Below are 20,804 nucleotides of genomic sequence, written 5' to 3'. Positions count from 1 at the left end.
TTGACTTAGCCTATTTACATGTTCCCCCTATTTTCAAAGATTTGTTTAAACGAGCCATTGTCATATGGATGATCTGGTACATGCCTTCAACAGATGATTTGTATTTTCAACCATTTCCTCCTGATGTTTTCTCTAAATTAATCTGTTACTAATTTAAACAACCTGTGCCTGTGATTTTCCATGATTGTGGCGACCCTGAATAAATGATTACAAGTAGTAAAAGATTAAAACTGAACTCAGATTTTGCGACAAATAAACTCAGAACTGCAAGAAAGGGAAGTCCTTATTATAGTCTACCTATTTAGGAGTCTTAATACAAAATCTAGAATTTTATGGAAACGTATGCACTCTGTCATCTCGAAAGAGTTTGGGTAAGACCTCTGAAAACATTGTGTAACCAATCAGACATTAAAATGACTCCCAAGACAGCAAGCTATAGTTAAAAAACAACAAAAAGACCCCACCAGATTTGTAATGTACTTGACTAAGGTATGTTTATTCATCACGTACACTTTCTTAGACTACATCGTATATTCAAAACAAAAAAACACAGAATCGGTAAAGAAGAAATGGGGGGAAAGGCATCTAGAATGAAGTGATAATGTGGAAGCGGTTTTGCCTGACATGTTGTATGCGGTGAGGAAAGACTCCTGAGTGTTTACGATCAGTGGTTTGAGTCCTGTGGGTTTGAACGTCCTCTTCATTTCCACAGCGTCTGACTGGAGCTTTTCACACATTCAGAAACATCCAGTTTCCTCCCGCTGTTGCACATCATGGCTAAATTCTGCAGAGACAGAGACTAAATGTTAATGGTGTCATGAAAATAACATAACATTTGAGTTTTAAGGAGAACTATAAGCTACTGTGCTCCAAAACAGTGACAAAATTTGGTCAGACTTTATTTTGATGGTCCGTTTGTTGAGTTTAAGTAAAATTGCACCTACAAGCCAACTAATTCTCACTAGATTACAAGTAGACTGTTAGGTTAGAGTTAGTGTAGGCTGACAGGTACTTGCAAAGTTTCTCATAGTAAGTTAAATGTCTATATAGCAGCAGTATCAACAGATATAGACGCGGCCGCCATTTTTAAAAGCGAAATCGAGGCTGCGGTGGGAAGAAACCCGATAGTATCGTTGGGTTACATTGGAACGTTGTGTAGCTGGCTGTATATCTTATCAGCGAAGAGAAAGTGACACAAATTTATCATTTCACCGCCTTCTTAGTGACCCGAGGGTCCGTTCTGAATAATTGGTGAAAATAAAAAGGGATATCAGAGCTCATTTTCAGCTAAGTTAAGGGAAATGGCACTAGTTAGCTAACGTTTTCTTTCCCAAACACACGTTTTAGATGCTATTTATCAAACTCAAGTTAATGAACTGATTTTTCCCTATATTAGACTCGTCACGATACTGAATTAAAAGAAAAACAGTCAATTTCCCGCTAACATTTAAGGCACTGTTGATGGCTTTCTTAAAACATCGCTGATTTGCCATTGTGTTCACAAGTTCAACAGAAATGATTGTGATTGGCCAAGAAGGTCATCAGTTCACCCTCCGCTGTTTCCCGAGCACAAACACAGGCGAGCCGAGCGATCTGCTTGATGACTCGACTGATCTTCACGGCTGCTTCATGCTCTAGTGATCTGTGTTTGCACTGGGTGAAGAGCGGTAAACTGATGAGCACTGGTGAACACTATGGCAAATCAGCGCCGTTTATGAACGGGCTCAGCGGCGTTTAAATGTTAGCGGGAAATGGACGTTTTTAAAACTTCATTATCAGAACAACACTATTACAGGCAACACGAGGGTGTGCTACAGAGGACTGCAGTGTTTTATCGCTCAATGGGTTACATAGGCTGAAGCAGGAAAGCGTCCCCACGGTGTTTAACTGGTGCCATGAACTGAAGCCTAGGAGGACACTTGAGCATATTACTCTTAAAGAGATTGTCATGTTGTTTGATGCCTAATATGCTTTTAATTGTATAAATTAAACGTACTGAATGATATTAAAGTGATGTTTACACCATTTCGGCATTTAGAATTGTCGGCAACAGCTGAAAGTTTATAGTCCACAGCATGTTACTGCAATGTTTACAGTGCTGGTCCTATACTTCCGGATTTCTTCCCACCGCAGCCTACCTTTGGTTCTTTAAAATGGCGGTCGCGTGAAATAAGCGTATTAAGCAGAGAGTCTACTATTACTCAGATGGACCATCAAAATAAAGTGTTGGCCAAAATTTGCATTTAGAGCAGTGTTTCCCAACCCTGTTCCTAGAGGCACACCAACAGTACATTACTAATCAAGCACACCTGAATCAACTCATCAGAACATTAGACAGACTCAAAAACCTTAAGTTAATGCGGCAGATAAGGGAGGCACCCAAAATATGTACTGTTGGTGTGCCTTCAGGAACAGGGTCGGGAAACACTGCTTTAGAGGATATAAACATCCAAAGCTTGCAGTTTGTCACTTCAGCATTAATGAATCAATGTTTTTGTTGGCGTCACCTCATCAAATATTTTGACCAATCAAAAGCTTTCTAGTGTCTGACATGCCCCGCCCCTTTTTGTCACTTCTCATTTGATGCACTTGAGCTCAACCAGTCTCACTGGCAGAGCTGTGATAAAACACTATTAGCTGTTTTTTTTAAAGGGGAGGAGCTACTCTATGCCCCGCCCTCTCTGGAATTGAGATTAGATCAAACATTGAATTTTTAAAAAATGCACATCTCAAAGCACTTCGTGGGAGTGCCATTCATTCATTTTCCCTCGACTTAGTCCCTAATTATTAGGGGTTGTGACACCGAAAAATGAACCGTCAACTGTTTTACGCACCGGATACTCTTCCAGCTGCAATCCAGTACTGGGAAACACCCATACACTCTCATATTCACACACACACACACTCATACACTACGGCCAATTTAGTTAATCCAATTCACCTATAGGGCATGACTTTGGAAACCCAAGCCAACACGAGGAGAACATGCAAACTCCATACAGAAATGCCAAATGGCCCATCCAAGAATCGAACCAGCGACCTTCTTGCTGTGAGGCAACAGTGCTAACCACTGAGCCACCATGCCACCTAACAAGTGTCATCTAAAAGCCAAATTCAACTTCTCAAAGTGCCCCATCACATACCCCTGATGCACACCTCTCTAAAAATGTAAATACACATTGCAATGGCACAAAGTGCGAGATCTGTGATTGGTCAGTCAATCTACTACTTGTGCTGCACAATAATGAGACAACATGCAAAACTGTGGTTGAGTATGGTGAGAAGTGAACATTGCTTTTTGGAACACACACTGTATCTCTCTATATTGGTTGTGGATTGAGAAGGACTTACGCTAGCCGCTCTAGCGATACTGTTTGGAGACTGAAGAGCCACCAGTTCATTGAGGATCCTCTTAAAATCACTGGAGGACGTTTCTGCTGTGAATGAAGGACACATAACAAAAATAATCAAGCAAGCAGTAATCAATTCCTTTGAGAATTAAAAAAAAAAATTTCAGTTTGTTCCACTGAAAAAAGTACGGAAGCGTAGAGCTGCCACCCAGGTAAAAAAAAAATCTGAGCTTTATCACGTTTGTACAATATACTTTTCACTTTCTTACAATATAATATCACGTTTGTACAATATACTTTTCACTTTCTTACAATATAATATCACGTTCTTACAATATAATATCACGTTTGTACAATATACTTTTCACGTTCTTACAATATAATATCACGTTTGTACAATATACTTTTCACGTTCTTACAATATAATATCATGTTTGTACAATATAATTATCACATTATTCCGTGAAAACTTTATTGTTTAGGCTATGTTTACCTGGTGCGATCAGAGCGTGAGAAAATGTCTCGTTTAACAGAGTTAATCAAGTTATATTTTATGCTTGGATTGAGACATGGGGAAATTTTGCAGCTACTGATCAGCTTGGACAATGTTGTTATCAGCATGCCAGTTTTCAGGTAGGCGGGCTCTTCGTCGTAATAACGATTTTTTTTACCTGGGTGGCAGCTCTACGCTTCCGTAAAAAAGTGATTAAACGTTTATGACAGATTTATTTAATTATTTATTTATTTGATATGGACATCACAATTACACTGGACAACCAAATGCATTTGTTTAAGTGTTTTAGCAAACTTGCTAATTCTCAACACCTGTCCACAGGAGGCTTGACAAAATGGAACTATAATAAAAACATATACACAGCATCATAATTCTTTACATTAAATTACTGGAGCAAAAGCAAAGGCGACATGATCCAACAAACTAACAGTAGACTATTTGTGCAAACACTGCTGTTTTGCTTTTAACCACTTTTTAAGAACACTACTAACAATATTTCTATTACTTTCTGATTTCAGGCTAACAGGTAAATCATTACACAGTTTGGCTCCCTTTACAGAGAAAACAGACTGGCCAAAGGAGGTCTTACACTTTGGCACTAGACAGTCACCATTAGCAGTTGCCTGTGTAACTCTGTGAGAGGTTTGATGCCGACTGATTAGATGAGAAAACAGCATTGGAACATGATTATTTAAACATTTAAAAAACAATTTAAGTTAATTAAATTAAATAAAACTATCAAAACTAAAAAGGTTATGTTTACATAAAACTTCACAATGATGCCATCGCATAGGCTTTAAGTCCATAATTTTAACTGCTTGTTTATATAATGAGTCAATAGGCTTCAATGTAGTTAAAGGGGCTTGTGACCACGATGTAATGCAATGCGTCAAGTGAGAGAATATCATTGTGTGCATGTATAATTTATGACAAGTGATGTTGTCTTGGCAATGTCAAATATCTCAAACAATGTCATCCTTGCATTTAAAACAACATAACCAAGAGAAGTTTTGAGGCTAGTTTTTGGCTATAATAGATTTATAGTATTGTTAAAAGTTTTTTTTGAGATGGATTGTTGGTGATTGGATGGTTGTCGACCTGATTGGGTAGCTTTACATGGACATAGGGAAATAAGACCGGTTTAAAATGATTTAAGACAATATTTAAGTTAATTTAAGATGTTTTAAAAGCCCACTGTAATATTGATCTGAAATACCTGGCTCAGGTGCAGGTTGTGGCTGTAGCTGCAGGTATGGATGATCGAGCAGCTCCGCGATGGAAATCCTTTCTCGAGGGTTGCGAACTAAACACCTCTGAAACCCACAACACACAGACGGTGAGCAGTGCACTGGTAAAACTGCTGAGGATATTAATTGCCGAAACACACCTTCAGCACATCCAGCAGGTCTTTTTCAGGAATGTCGGGAAAGTCGATCTCGTGGGACGGGTCGATGATGGCATGGATTTTGCTGATCTGATTGGTGATGTTCTGGAACGGAGTCTTGCCGTATGTCATGCAATAGAGGATGCAGCCCAGAGACCACACGTCCCCTTTAGCACTGATCTGAAAACAGCAGAGGAGAGACTTTGTGATCTGCTGTGATACGCTGAACACAAGGGCTGCACAACGTTATGGTGATAGTAATACATGCAATATGCGTATCGCAGACATGTGTGATAAATGACAATCATTTCATGCATTGGTTGTTGATATAAATGTGACCCTTGCTATCTGACCCTTGCTATTTTAACCCCCATGTCCCTAGAAGTTGTTGTTCTGCTATTGGCTGGAGCTAATAAAGGTGAACATTATTTTTATGGTCATTCAATCAAAGTGAACAGCCGATTTATTTGGTTAATGATCAGTTAACGAGCATCAGTTTCAATTCAAGAAGATGACCAAAATGAACCCTACTTTTATTTCTGCACTCACCTTTGACCCCGGCTTTCCATTGGAGGACGTGTCTTTAATGGCCTCCGGTGGCATGTAGTTCAGAGTTCCCACCTGGCAAAGAACAGAAAGAGTGAGTAAATCAATGCACAATGATCAAGTGAAAGATTAATCCCTAGATAAGTATTTCTCGCCGGTTTGGCTTTGAGACTTTTTTCCTGATCATTAAGCCATAACCCATAACTTTAATAGGTTCACTATTCTCTCTTAAATTGAATCTGATCTTAATTGTTAACAGCAGATGGCGCTCTAGGGCTTGTTTTTAAAGAGTGACGGCGCTCTAGGCTAGTGTTTAACAGCAGATGGCGATCTAGGCTTGTTTTTAAAGAGCAGACAGCGCTCTAGGCTAGTTTTAAACAGCTCTAGGCTAAGTTTAACAGCTGTTGGCACTCTAGGCTTGTTTTTAAAGAGCAGATGGCGCTCTAGGCTAGTGTTAAACAGCAGATGGCGCTCTAGACTTGTTTTTAAAAAGCAGATTATGCTCTAGGCTAGTTTTAACAGCTCTAGGCTAGTGTTTAACAGCAGATGGCGCTCTAGGGCTTGTTTTTAAAGAGCAGATGGCGCTCTAGGCTAGTTTTAACAGCTCTAGGCTAGTGTTTAACAGCAGATGGCGCTCTAGGGCTTGTTTTTAAAGAGCAGATTATGCTCTAGGCTAGTTTTAACAGCTCATGGCTAGTGTTTAACAGCAGATGGCGCTCTAGGGTTTGTTTTTAAATCGCAGATTATGCTCTAGGCTAGTTTTAACAGCTCATGGCTAGTGTTTAACAGCAGATGGCGCTCTAGACTTGTTTTTAAAAAGCAGATTATGCTCTAGGCTAGTTTTAACAGCTCTAGGCTAGTGTTTAACAGCAGATGGCGCTCTAGGCTACTGTTTAACAGCAGATGGCGCTTTAGGCTTGTTTTTAAAGAGCAGACGGCGCTCTAAGCTAGTTTTAAACAGCTCTAGGCTAGTGTTTAACAGCAGATGGCGCTCTAGGGCTTGTTTTTAAAGAGCAGATGGCACTCTAGGTTAGTTTTAACAGCTCATAGCTAGTGTTTAACAGCAGATGGCGGTCTAGGGCTTGTTTTTAAAGAGCAGATGGCGCTCTAGGCTAGTTTTAACAGCTCTAGACTAGTGTTTAACAGCAGATGGCGCTCTAGGCTTGTTTTTAAAGAGCAGACAGCGCTCTAGGCTAGTTTTTAACAGCTCTAGGCCAGTGTTTAACAGCAGATGGCGGTCTAGGCTAGTTTAACAGTTCTAGGCTAGTGTTTAATAGACGATGTCAATCTAGGTTTAATTTTACCAGCAGACTGTGCTCTAGACTAGTTTTTAACAGCAGACGGCGCTCTAGGCTAGTTATTAACAGCAGACAGAGCTCTAGGCTAGTTTTTAACAGCTCCAAGATAACGTTTAACAGCAGATGAGATTCTAAGCTAGTTTTTAACAGCAGATTGTGTTCAGGACTAGTTTTAAAAAGGACGCACTAGGCTTGTTTTTTTTTTACAAGAGACGGAGCTCTAGGCTAGTTATAATTGGATTGGTAACAGTTTTTTACACATTTGTTTTCAAATCAAAGTAGTGCATCACAAGAACACAATGCGACCCACTCGATACGCTTCTGTGATCCCCTTTTGTGTCTGGACCCACCAGTTGCTTTAGATCTCACTTCTGGCATACCTGTGAGTCCTTCATGATACTGGTCACGTCAGGCTGAATCTGGTTGGCGATTCCAAAGTCTATGAGCTTCAGCGAACCATCCACTATCAAAAAATTAGCTGGCTTTAAGTCACTGTGGACGATGCCTTCAAACGAAAGATACAAAAAAATTATTATTAATTAAAACATGCAATACATTGAGCACAAAAAAACTAATTATGCTTTTTCAAAAACTATTTTAGCCAATACAGAGTGACAGTTTGGCCTAAATTAAAACTGATGCAAAATTAGTTCACACAAAGAGACCATTTTAAAACTTAAGATCTTTATCATTCCTTAGTGTAAATGTCAAATTTTATGTAATTATTCGGACGATATTTCAGATATTTTTGTATAGAACAGTTATTGTTACAAACCATAAACAAACCGTTTAAAAAGTAAAAGGTTGCACTAACATTATGACTATTATTCAAATCAAATAGGAAGATAATAACTGGCTTTTCATGGTAACATCAAGTGAATCTTTTTAAATTTCACAAAAGAATAAAAAAATCCTTATATAGAGTTATATAGATTTACATTAACCTTGTTTTTGAAAGAAACACACTACATACACTACCTGACAAAAGTCTTATTGAGTTTTAGGAACAACATATAATAATAACTTGACTTCTAGTTGATCATTTGGTATCAGAAGTGGCTTAAATAAAAGGAAAAGGGCTATAGATTACGCTTATTTGACCAAAATAAAATATGATCATGCCTTGATTTTTAATGATTTCATTAGGACAGTAAAGTCTGACTTTGTTTAGACAAAAGTCTTGTCACTTAACAGAAATAATGTACAGTATAGAACATAAAGTCATGTTGCAGTGGAAAAAGAATGAATATTGTGCATGACTCCCTTGAGTTTGGAGGACTGCATCCATACATCTCGGCAATGACTCAAATCACTGATTAATAAAGTCATCTGGAATGGCAAAGAAAGCGTTCTTGCAGGACTCCCAGAGTTCATCAAGATTCTTTTGATTCATCTTCAATGCCTCCACCTTCATCTCACCCCAGACATGCTCAACAATGTTTATGTCTGGTGACTGGGCTGGCCAATCCTGGAGCACCTTGACCTTCTTTGCTTTCAGGAACTTTGATGTGGAGGCTGAAGTATGAGAAGGAGCGCTATCCTGCTGAAGAATTTGCCCTCTCCTGTGGTTTGTAATGTAATGGGCAGCACAATTGTCTTGATACCTCAGGCTGTTGATGTTGCCATCCACTCTGCAGATCTCTCACATGCCTCAATTCTGAATGTAACCCCAAACCATGATTTTTCCTTCACCAAACTTGTTTGATTTTTGATTCCATGCAGGTTCCAATAGGTCTTCTGCAGTATTTGTGATGACTGGGATTCAGTTCAACAGATGATTCATGGGAAAAAAAATCTACCTTCTGCCACTTTTCCAAATGATCAACTACCAGTCAAGTTATTATTTGTTGCTCTTACAACTGAAATCAACAACAAGACTTTTGTCAGTGTAGGCAAGTAATGAAAAAACATGCTATTTTGTACTGTATTAGATTTGACAATGATTAACACCTACATGTTAGTCATCTCTTTATTTGCTTAATTGCAATAATTTGTATGTCACTTTGAATAAAATACATTTTAAATATTGTATTTATAGTATAATATAGTATAACATTTATGATTGCATTATTATTAGATTTAAAGGGTCGGTTCACCCAAAATAAAAATTTCCTGATCATTTACTCTAATGCAGTGGTCTCAAACTCAATTCCTGGAGGGCCGCAGCTCTGCATAGTTTAGCTCTAACCACCTGCAACTCACACCTGCTTAATAGTCTCTAGTAGTCTTGAATACCTTGATTAGTTGGATCAGGTGTGTTTGATTAATGTTGGAGCAAATCTGTGCAGAGCTGCGGCCCTCCAGGAATCCAGTTTGCTCTAATGGTTCTTAACTGCTAGCTTTTTTTCTTTTATTGAACACTAAACAATAAACTCTGAAGAATTACAGAAAAACCAGCCACTGACATGCATTAATAAGAACAGAAAACACGAAGGAATGTAATCAATGGCTGTTTTTTTGTGTTCACAGTTTTGGATGAACTATCACTTTAAATGTCATAATTAATGCGACATCCAAATCTTTGTATTGTTTGTCGTGACCAAATCACTGCATTATAGGATTCACTGTCAGTCACATAACTTCCGAAAGAATTGCCCATGAACTATCATGATCTGCATTTGTAATATTGCTAATATCAACTGAATACGTGTGCTGTTCACCGTGTTTGTGGATGGTGTGCACAGCCTCCAGCATGTTCCTCCAGTATGCCTTCCTGTCCAGCGGTTTGACGGTCTTGCGGTTGCGCAGCCAGGTGTTCAGATCCAGGTGTCCGCACTCCATCAGCATGTAGATGTAGCTGCTGGTGATCTCACTGAACAGCAAACACATCATCAGACACGCGGTCCCGTATAAATGCGAACGGCCTGTAAAACAAGTCGACGCACTCACTAGTCATAGAGTTTGATGATCTGGTCGCTGTACTGCTGAAGATGATTCAAGTGCTCGATCTCATTCTTGTAGCTTTCCACTGCTTGAGCATCAGCCTCCTCCAGATTCACATATTTGACAGCGTACACGTGCTTCTTATGGTCAAAGACCTGATATACCTGAAGACAAACAAACCACACTGTTCACTTTAATCTGGAATATGGAAGAAAGCCGTTTTCTGAGATCGTTTTTGGACTTTTGATTCATTTTCCTACAGGAGTAAGCTCTATAAATAAGTGCGTATAACTGTATATTAAGATAAATATAATAAAACAATATAATAAAAAGTTATAATAATAACAGGATAATATAAAAATATATATAATAAAACACAAGTTTGCAACATCAATCAACTTAAGGAGCTGTTTTTATGACTAAAAACAATGGAGCTGAATGAGAAGTCTCGATTTAATAATGTCAAACTAGCTATGTTTGCATCTAAAGACGTGAATTAGATTTGTGAGCAAATCTGGAATATCACAAAAAACATTTGCAAATAAAGCAGCGTTTCCATCAGCGTACCAAGGAGTACAAAATAGTCCCTTCCTGAAAAACTTGCGGCATATATATATATATATTATTATTTTAATTTTTTTAATGTAGTTTTGTGTGCTAGGAAAAGCCACCGTGTATGGCTGTGTTTGACATTTAATTTATAACCCATACTAGTATCTATTTTCATGTTACTAGTACTTATTTCTTAGATACTACTATTTTTTCCATTAAGTATTAGTGCTTATTCATTAGATACTAGTGATTTTTTGAAAATATACTAGTGCTTACTCATTAGACACTTGTTATTTTTTTTTTAGATACTAGTACTTACACTCACCGGTACACCTGTCCAACGGCTCGTTAACGCAAATTTCTAATCAGCCAATCACATGGCAGCAACTCAATGCATTAAGGCATGTAGACATGGTCAAGACAATCTGCTGCAGTTCAAACTGAACATCAGAATGTGGAAGAAAGGGGATTTAAGTGACTTTGAACACGGTTGTTGGTGCCAGACGGGCTGGTCTGAGTATTTCAGAAAATGCTGATATACTAGGATTTTCACGCACAACCATCTCTAGGGTTTACAGAGAATGGTCTGAAAAAGAGAAAATATTCAGTGAGCGGCAGTTCTGTGGGCACAAATGCCAGAGGTCAGAGGAGAATTGCCAGACTGGTTCCAGCTCATAGAAAGACAAGAGTAACCCAAATAACCACTCGTTACAACAGGTATGCAGAAGAGCATCTCTGAACACACAACACGTCCAACCTTGAGGCAGATGGGCAACAGCAGCAGAGGCCACACCAGGTGCCACTCCTGTCAGCAAAGAAAAGGAAACTGAGGCTACAATTCACACAGGCTCACCAAAAATGGACCATAGAAGATTGGAGAAACGTTGTCTAGTCTGATGAGTCTCGATTTCTGCTGCAACATTCGGATGATAGGGTCAGAATTTGGCGTCAACAACATGAAAGCATGGATCGATCCTGCCTTGAATCAACAGTTCAGGCTGGTGGTGGCAGCGTAATGGTGTGGGAGATATTTTCTTGGCACACTTTGGGCCCATTAGTACCAATTGAGCATCGTGTCAACACCACAGCCTACCTGAGTATTGTTGCTGACCATGTCCATCTCTTCATGACCACAGTGTACCATCTTCTGATGGCTAATTCCAGCAGGATAATGCACCATGTCATAAAGCGTGAATCATCTCAGACTGGTTTCTTGAACATGACAATGAGTTCACTGTACTCAAATGGCCTCCACAATCACCAGTTTCATTCCAATAGAGCACCATCGGGATGTGGTGGAATGGGAAATTCACATCATGGATGTGCAGTCGACAAATCTGCAGCAACTGTGTGATGCTATCATGTCAATATGGACCAAAATCTCTGATTAACATTTCCAGTACCTTGTTGAATCTATACCATGAAGGATTAAAGCAGTTCTGAAAACAAAAGGGGGTCCAACCCGTTACTAGTAAGGTGTACCTAATAAAGTGGCTGATGAGTGTATGTATTCGATACTAGTACTTATTCATTAGATATTAGTACTTTTTAAATAGATACTAACTCTTTTTAATAGATACTAGTACTTATTTTAATAGTGAATAGTAACTATTCAGTTAAAAAAAAAATTCCATTGATTTCTATGGGGATCTGTCATTGAGACATCAACTACTCAGTTTGACTAGTACGTATTCCAGCTGGGACTAGTACATATTTTTATGTACTAGTAATTAATCATAAGGTAGTAGTACCTATTTATTAGATAATAGTGCTTAATTAATAGATATTAGTACCTATTAAATAGACACTAGTGCTTGTTTATTATATAGTGTGTAATTATGTAGTGTACAAACGTTTCACATTAAAAAAACTCCGCATTTCGCAATGCAGGTTTCTGTGGTCCTTCACTGAATCAGTAGCTGCAGAGAATAGTGTCTAACAGCCGTGTGTGTACAGACTACTCTGTTGCAAAACGTGGTGAAAATCCTACACGACGGTAATAGTTTGACTTCGGTGTTTACATGTCTGTGCTCCACTTCAATAATGCGACTAAAATTGGCATACTCTCCACGTCCTAATCCGATTTCCGTTTCGATTATGACCTTAATGAGATTAAATTAATCAAAACTTGCTGTTTACACGGTAGACTCTTAATCAGAGTATCGTCTTAATCTTATTAAAGTCGGATTATTGGTGTATATGTATACGTACTGAATGCTTGCATGTTTTTAGCTTTCAGCATGGTATCATTTAGTGTTCAACAGAAAAAGAATCTCATAAAGATTTACAATCATTTGAGGGTGGAAAAAACATTGAGTACATTTGAATTGTTGGGTGAACCATCTCTAAGTGCCAGCAAAGTGTAGAAAATGCAGTATATATATGAAAAGAATGTCACTTTTTTCACACCTTACTGGATCCTCCCCGGCCGATCATCTTGAAAATGAAGAACTGTTTGCCCTTGATTGTAATGGATTCATTTGAGAAGGCTGAAGAAGGAGTCTGTGGGTGAGACATCAGATTGTTGAAGATTTACTGTCATGCTGACTCCATTCTGACAATCATTTAAAAAAAGTTAATTCTATGTGGCCAGCTATTTTTTACTTAGTACCAGAATATAAATACTAATGTTCTTTTTTATTGTTAATTTTCTTTAGTTAAAATGCTCATTATTGATATCTTATTTTTTATTATCATTGATTAGATTTCTGCTATCAGAAACAGAAATTCATTACCTCAAAAAAATACTTCATCTAGTAAATACTATATAATAATAATATAATGATAATACTAATATAATAATTAATTAAATACTTTAATACACTAATTAAATATGACAATGATGAGTAACGCTAATCAAATGTAGTTGCATACAGCAATTTCTCAAAAGTTAAATATTCTCATCTGTTCTTCACAAAGTCATCTGAATTATTACAAGTAAAACTGCTACATTTTATATTAATGCAGATGTCACAAATCATAACATTTAAATATGTACATAAAATTTTTAACATCTTGAAATCAACAAAATCGTTGAATTGAATTGTTCAAATCAAAAGTTCAAAAATTCTGGGAAAAATTAAACTTTTACTAGTGTAAATGTTACACGATCAATAGATGGCTAGATAGATGGATGGACGGATAGACAGATGGACAGAAAGAAAGAGAAAGAGACAGACATATATAGACAGACAGACACAGATGGATGGAGAGATAGATGGACGAAAGAATGAACAGATACAGTGGATGGATGGATGGATGGATAGCTGGATACAGTAGATAGATAGAAACAGTAGATAGACAATAGATATATAGATGGATGATAGATGGATGGACAGATGGATAGATAGATGGACGGACGGATAGACAGATGGACAGAAAGATAGATAGACAGACAGACATATATAGACAGACAGACACAGATGGATGGAGAGATAGATGGACCAAAGAATGCACAGATACAGTGGATGGATGGATGGATGGATGGATGGATGGATGGATGCAATGGATGGCTGGGTGGATGGATGGATGGATAGCTGGATACAGTAGATAGATAGAAACAGTAAATAGACAGTAGATATATGAATGGACGGATGGACGGATGGATGGATAGATACATTAGACAGACAGACGGATGGATAAATACAATAGATAGATATGATCGATGGACAGACAGACAGACAGACAGATGGATAAATGGATATGATAGATAGATAGATAGATAGATAGATAGATAGATAGATAGATAGTACTTCTCTGATGATGTCGGTTTGACGAATTAGCCACAATATGCATATGAACGATGAGAGGAAATTAAGCCCCGCCCCCTACTTAATGTTCCATTTCAGTTGAAAATACATCCATACTGAGATTAAAAAGCCAACAGCATCATTTCATTTACGCAGACTTTAAACGAAACCTGAAATGGCATCCTGTTTTTGGTTGACAAGCAATATCTCTATCATAATAAGTGTGTGTGTCTGGCTCTTCACCTGCGCGGGGGGCTGGATGTAGGACACTCCGCTCTGAGGCGTGCAGGGCAGCGCAGTCGGACCCATTTTCTGAGCCGTCGCTGGAACAGACACAATCACAGGCCGCTGTTTCACCACAGGAGTCACAAAACTACCGAAGAGGAGACAGAAAACATGGTTTACATGAACAAGTGTGAGATTTACACTCTAGTGTCAAATTCCCTGGCATTGACTTACTAAAAAAAGCTAAACTTCCAGGACCTGTGCTAAACAGATGTGACAACCACAATTAAAGTTACAGTTGAAGTCAGAATCATTAGACCTCCTGAATTATTAGGTTCTCTTTATACTAATCTCTAATTTCTGCTTAATGAAGAGATTTTTTTTCAGCACATTCATGAACCTAATATTTAATAATTAACTTCTAATAACTGATTTCTTTTGTCTTTGCCATGATGACAGTCTAAAATATTTGACTAGACATTTTTCAAGACACCAGTATTCAGCTTAGTGACATTGAAAAGGCTTAACTAGGTTAATTTCTAGGCAAGTTAGGGTAATTAGGCAAGTTTTGTATAAGAGTGGTTTGTTCTGTAGAGAATAAAAAAAATATTGCTAAAGAGGGCTAATAATATTGACCTTAAAATAGTTTTAAAAAATTTAAAAACTGCTTTTATTCTAGCCGAAATAAAACAAATAAGACTTTCTCCAGAAGAAAAAATATTATAGGAAATACTGTGAAAAATTCCTTGCTCTGTTAAACATCATTTGGGAAATATTTAAAAAAGAAGCAGAAGGGCTAATCACTTTGACCTCAACTGTATATTATGCTTTTTATCTGATCAGTGCTCACTACAAGTCATGGACATTCAGCATTTTAGTCAGTGAATGTTAGACATGACATTAAATAGAATTGCTTCATTTCATTCAACAGCCTTGTTAATCTTTTTGATTCGATTATAACGTTAACACAACATTGATTAATACATGAATTACTTTTTACACCAATCTAACAATTTAAACACATGAACTAGTTGCATAGGTAAAAAAGGTCAAAACATGACAGCACTTAGCATGCAATGTAATGTAATTGTATATACAGTTGAAGTCAGAATTATTCTGACTGTGATTGTTTCTTTTTCAAATATTTCCCAAATGATGTTTAACAGAGCAAGGAAGTTTCACAGTATTTCCTATAATATTTTTTCTTCTGGAGAAAGTCTTTATTTGTTTTATTTCGGCTAGAATAAAAGCAGTTTTTTATTATTTTTAAACCATTTTGATGTCAAAATCATTTACCCCTTTAAGCTATATTTTTATAATAACTTGCCTGATTACCCTAACTTGCATAATTAACCTAATTAAGCCTTTAAATGTCACTTTAAACTGAATACCAGTGCCTTGAAAACTATCTAGTCAAATATTATGTACTCTCAAGATGATAAAAGATCAAATAAATGTATTATTTTAGTTTATTTATATATTACTTATTAGAAATTAGTTATTAAAGCTATAATGTTTATAAATGTGTAGAAAAATATTTCAGAAATTAGGGGAAAAAATATACAGGAGGGCTTATAATTCTGTATTTTCTATTCCATCAGAGACCCTTTATGCCACCTAATATAGGCTACACTTAAAAAAAATGTAATAAAAGAAAATAATTGTAAGACAACTTAAAATAAAAAAAAGTGATGGAAATATTATATTATGTTAAATAAAACAATAACAAAAAAACAATCCCTGATATTCCAGAAATTCCATGACCTCACGTCTAATCGGTGCGCTTATCCGAGCTCTCATCACCTGTTAGGATTTGAGTGTCTGTAGTTGGGTGTCTGACAGCTGAGCGAGGGGTTTAATCGTAAAGGTGCAGGCGTTCGCATTGCATGATGGGAAGATGAAGAGGAAAACGCCTCTGCTGGAGCTTTACGATCCTGAAAACACACGCACACACAGAATGAGCATAACCAGATCCAGCTGCATCTGCATTGTAATTTCAATTCAAATATTAGACACAATGAGCAGTAAAGCAGACCTCAGGAGATGTGTGTTTGGTAATGAGAGCTGGAATCTTCCATTCTGATGAAGTCTCCTTGGAAAAAGGTTTGTGATGATCCTCAGGAGCCTTCACTGGATTTTCTTCTTTCTTTATATTATTTTGAGCTTCCACATCGTCAGCTGAAACAAAACATTCAAGTGTATTTTACTCTAACCGAACACACGTCAAAGGACATCATTTATTACAAAAATGTACAAGCGTTGTATCAAAAGGTGAATAGTTAAAGAGATAAACTTTATCATTAAAATTATCATCATTAACTCACTTGACATTGCAAACACGTTTGGGCTTTCTTCAGAAAATCTCCTTACATTTAAGTCATTTAGCAGATGCTTTTGTCCAAAGTGACTTACTATTGAGGAGGCATTAAGCTAAAATATACTGCGATAAACAATATTCTTGTCATTTTAAGAGCATTTTATGACCCTCATTATAAAATGACAATATAATAGCATCATAACGCAAGTACACTCTTCCAAAGAACACATCTTATTTTATTCGTAAGTTAAAGTTGAAGTTGAATTATTAGCCCCCCTGAATTATTCGCCCCCTGTTTATTTTTTCCCAATTTCTGTTTAACAGAGAGATTTTTTTAACACATTTCTAAACACAAGAGTTTTAATAACTCATTTCTAATAACTGATTTATTTTATCTTTGCCATGATGACAGTAAATAATATTTGACTAGATATTTTTCAAGACACTTCTCTACAGCTTAAAGTGACATTTAAAGGCTTAACTAGGTTAATTAGGTTAACTAGGCAGGTTAGGGTAATTAGGCAAGTTATTGTATAATAATGGTTTGTTCTGTAGACTATCGAAAAAATATAGAGCTTAAAGGGGCTAATAATATTGACCTTAAAATGGATTTTAAAAAATTAAAAACTGCTTTTATTCTAGCCGAAATAAAACGAGTAAGACTTTCTCCAGAAGAAAAAATATTATCAGACATACTGTGAAAATTTCCTTGCTCTGTTAAACATCATTTGGGAAATATTTAAAAAATAATAATAATCCTGACTTCAACTGTAGAGCTATAAATATACTGAAGTAATTTATAGTGAATACTACAGTGTGTTTTTACCATACTAACACTGACACCTCCAGTAGAGATAGAGATGTTGCACAATCAGCTAAAATGTTGCTAGAATTGTTTATGTAGGGGCGATATATTTTGTATCACCAAAAATTATTGAGGTCATGTCCATGTGTTGTGCGATAAGCCGATATTTTGATTACCGTTTCAGGCCTACTCAGAATTAGGTTCTTTATTCTTTACGTTAGTGTTCAATAGCAAAAAAGAAAGCTGGAAAGCTGTTGACCTCCATAGTTTTTGTTTTACCTACTATGAATGTCAATGGATAAAAATGTTTTACTTTCTTCAAAATATCTTCTTTTGTGTTCAACAGAATAAAGAAACTCATAATGGTTAATAACCACATGAGGAAGAGTAAATAATGAGTACAATCTTGGCGTGAACAGTCCCTTTATGGTGATGATACAAAGTCCGACTAATTTGGGCAAATGGATCCAGATGTTTTTGCATGAGGTAAAATTTAGATAAACCAAAATATCAAAAGTATCAAAAGTATATGATTTTAGCAAATATGCATAATCCTAATATACTGAAATAAATGAGTTATTTAAAGCAGAATTAACTTAAAGGATGCTAAAAAAAATGTCCTTTATAAACATGTTTGTTCTGCTGAACACAAAGAAAGATATTAGGAAGAAAGTCAGCACTAAAACAATCTCGGGAGGGAATCAGTTTTGACTGGCATTCTTCTAAACATCTTCCTTTGTGTTTAGCAGAACACAGATGGTTATTCAAAACTGGCACAACTAAAGCATGAGTAAATGATCACAGAATTGTGGGTAAGCCTTTAAGCCTACTTCAAACAAACTGACAACCAAGTAGTGCAATCCATGTATGGTGGAGGGAAAAAACTAAATAGAAATAATTGTTTTATCAGAAAAGAGTAACGAACCTTCAGAGTTCTCCTGATGCTCAGCAGGAAGCAAAAGAGTTTTCCCAGATTTCAGGTTCCTGATGGCAGTTTGCAGCAGTTCAATTGGTCGAGCGTTGGAGCTCAGCGCTTTCTGAAGAATCGAAACACTCTTCCTAGAATTACCTGACAGATTTTAAAAACACATTATTCATTTTATTATTAGAGCTTTGGACAGACTTCAATACCATGCATTTTAATTTGAAAAAAGACCCTGTGAAATCACTTGACAGGGAAAATAAAAATGAAAAAAAAAAGTCACATCAAAAGATCAAACACCATAATTATGAGATTGTCATTTACAAAAGCCTTAATGCTGTCATTTTTAAACAGACTTCTCATATTTACAATCGTTTTGAAGCAGTATTTTCAGAAAGTGAATATTGAAGAAATTAACATAGTTCTAGTACTATCAGAACCACATTTGTCACCAGACAGAAAACTGAAACGATTACTAGAAAAAGAAAAAAATAAAATAAATAAATAAATAAAAAAAAAAGAGTGTGATATTTTAAATAAACATTATGAGGACAAAAACAAAACATATTAATAATAAAATAATCAATGTTGGAAAAAACAATGCTTTAAAGCGAAAATTTTGTAAATAATACAAAATAACATGCACATTTGAACTGTTCACAGTAAGACTAATAATCTCTTACACATGGTGCTTAATATATACGAGTACACCCCACATTTACCCCTCATTCTCTCATTTAGATTAATATTTTCTATAGGATGCTTTACAATTTTATATTTGTGCATATACATTAGAATAGGGAGTCCTGAAGCCAAATCTGGAGCTTTTCAAGCAAAATAACTTATGATAACGGTTCAAAACTAGTGCATGTTACAGAAAAATAAAAAATTCCCCCTAAAAAAGGCTAAATTGAAGAGAAACAAAAACCCATTTTATTTTGTTTAAATGTTGTAGTTTGTAATTTACCCAATATTTTTTCCCAATTTAAATGCATTATTTGTCTATTTCTAAAGATGTTCTGTAACTAAAGTATTAATTTAATAAATATATCCATTTAATAAATCCGTTTTGTTCAAATGTACCAACATATATTACCCATATGGATAAAGATATTGGGGTGTACTCATTTATGTTCAGCACTGTATGTATGTATGTATGTATGTATATGCGTCATGCATTACCTCGTGAGAGCTCAAACTGAGCATGTGCGATGTGCACAAAAGCAAAAGCTTTACAGTGTGACCTGGCAATACTGAAATCATCTGCAGCATCTTCTGGATCTTCAATTCTGTAGAGACGGCAAAGAATTCATTTCTTTATTGCCACATCAGCAACTTTAGGCTATTTCATGGCAAGATCAATATACATGAAAACATTACATAGGAACAACTTATTTCAATAAGAGATGATACACAAACAAATATATAACCAGAAATAAATAACATTTACAAAAACTATATTAAAAGTTAGATAAGATTTATCAATTCATTCATTTATTTTCCTTTGGTTTAGTCTCTGATTTATTAGAGGTCAGCACAGCGGAATGAACCACCATTTATTCCGGGATATGTTTTACGCAGCAGATGCCCTTCCAGCTGCAACCCATCACTGGGAAACACCCATACACTCTTGCATTCACACACACACACATACACTATGGCCAGTATAGTTTAGTTCATCCAATTCAGCGCATGTCTTTGGACTAGTGGGGAACCCGGAAACCCCCTGAGAACATGGGGAGAACACACAGCCGGGACTCAAACTTGCGACCTTCTTGCTGTTAGGCGACAGTGCTAACCACTGAGCCACTGTACCATCCCAATTAGCTAGTGTGATCATCCCCTGACTTACCCTTTCAGCTCTGCATATCGAACCAGCATTCGAGCATAGCTTTCAGTTTTGCAATGTTCTGCCAAAGGAAACCTGGCGAACACTTTAGAGTAGCAGTCCAGGAGTTTGGAGAGAAACGCTGCGTCTGAATGAGGGTCTGCTCTCTTCTCGAGGTATTTCAGGAAGGTCTGGCAACCTTCAGTCGAGTTTGTGCTGATGATCTGGTTGATGTCAGTGGTTTCTATTAAATCAAGACAAACAAACATTAGATATGCACTTGAAGAAAGCTAAAGTCTGGATTTGTATGCAAAATCAACAAAAACTGAAGCCATTGTACCAATTAAAGGGATTTTTGTTAAACTTCTCCTTTTAAACTGATCAAATCTTTGACTTTGGGCCCAAACTGTGGAGAAACTCAAAAAGGTGGT

General features: G+C 36.6%; 1 protein-coding gene across 3 annotated transcripts in view; it reads right to left on the bottom strand.

The window, feature by feature from the left end:
* Positions 1–475: 475 nt before the first annotated feature.
* ttk (ttk protein kinase) overlaps positions 476–20,804 on the bottom strand; it is a 33,000-nt gene continuing 12,671 nt past the window's right edge. For 2 of the 3 annotated variants that reach the window (XM_056476187.1, XM_056476188.1), the window contains exons 11-25: positions 20,398–20,617; positions 19,728–19,834; positions 18,549–18,692; positions 16,537–16,679; positions 16,305–16,435; positions 14,520–14,649; positions 12,937–13,029; positions 9,982–10,139; positions 9,753–9,904; positions 7,473–7,597; positions 5,798–5,869; positions 5,252–5,428; positions 5,081–5,177; positions 3,352–3,437; positions 476–784 (exon numbers count right to left, since the gene is read on the bottom strand). In XM_056476187.1, the coding sequence (XP_056332162.1) occupies positions 701–784; positions 3,352–3,437; positions 5,081–5,177; positions 5,252–5,428; positions 5,798–5,869; positions 7,473–7,597; positions 9,753–9,904; positions 9,982–10,139; positions 12,937–13,029; positions 14,520–14,649; positions 16,305–16,435; positions 16,537–16,679; positions 18,549–18,692; positions 19,728–19,834; positions 20,398–20,617 (1,919 nt within the window). In that variant the 3' untranslated portion in view covers positions 476–700. The remainder of the gene's footprint in view (positions 785–3,351; positions 3,438–5,080; positions 5,178–5,251; positions 5,429–5,797; positions 5,870–7,472; positions 7,598–9,752; positions 9,905–9,981; positions 10,140–12,936; positions 13,030–14,519; positions 14,650–16,304; positions 16,436–16,536; positions 16,680–18,548; positions 18,693–19,727; positions 19,835–20,397; positions 20,618–20,804) is intronic. The other variant, XM_056476189.1, reaches the window with a different exon arrangement.

The sequence above is a fragment of the Danio aesculapii genome, chromosome 16 (assembly GCF_903798145.1).
Source record: "Danio aesculapii chromosome 16, fDanAes4.1, whole genome shotgun sequence".
Lineage (NCBI taxonomy): Eukaryota > Metazoa > Chordata > Actinopteri > Cypriniformes > Danionidae > Danio > Danio aesculapii.
This window is presented reverse-complemented; position numbering and strand designations above follow the sequence as displayed.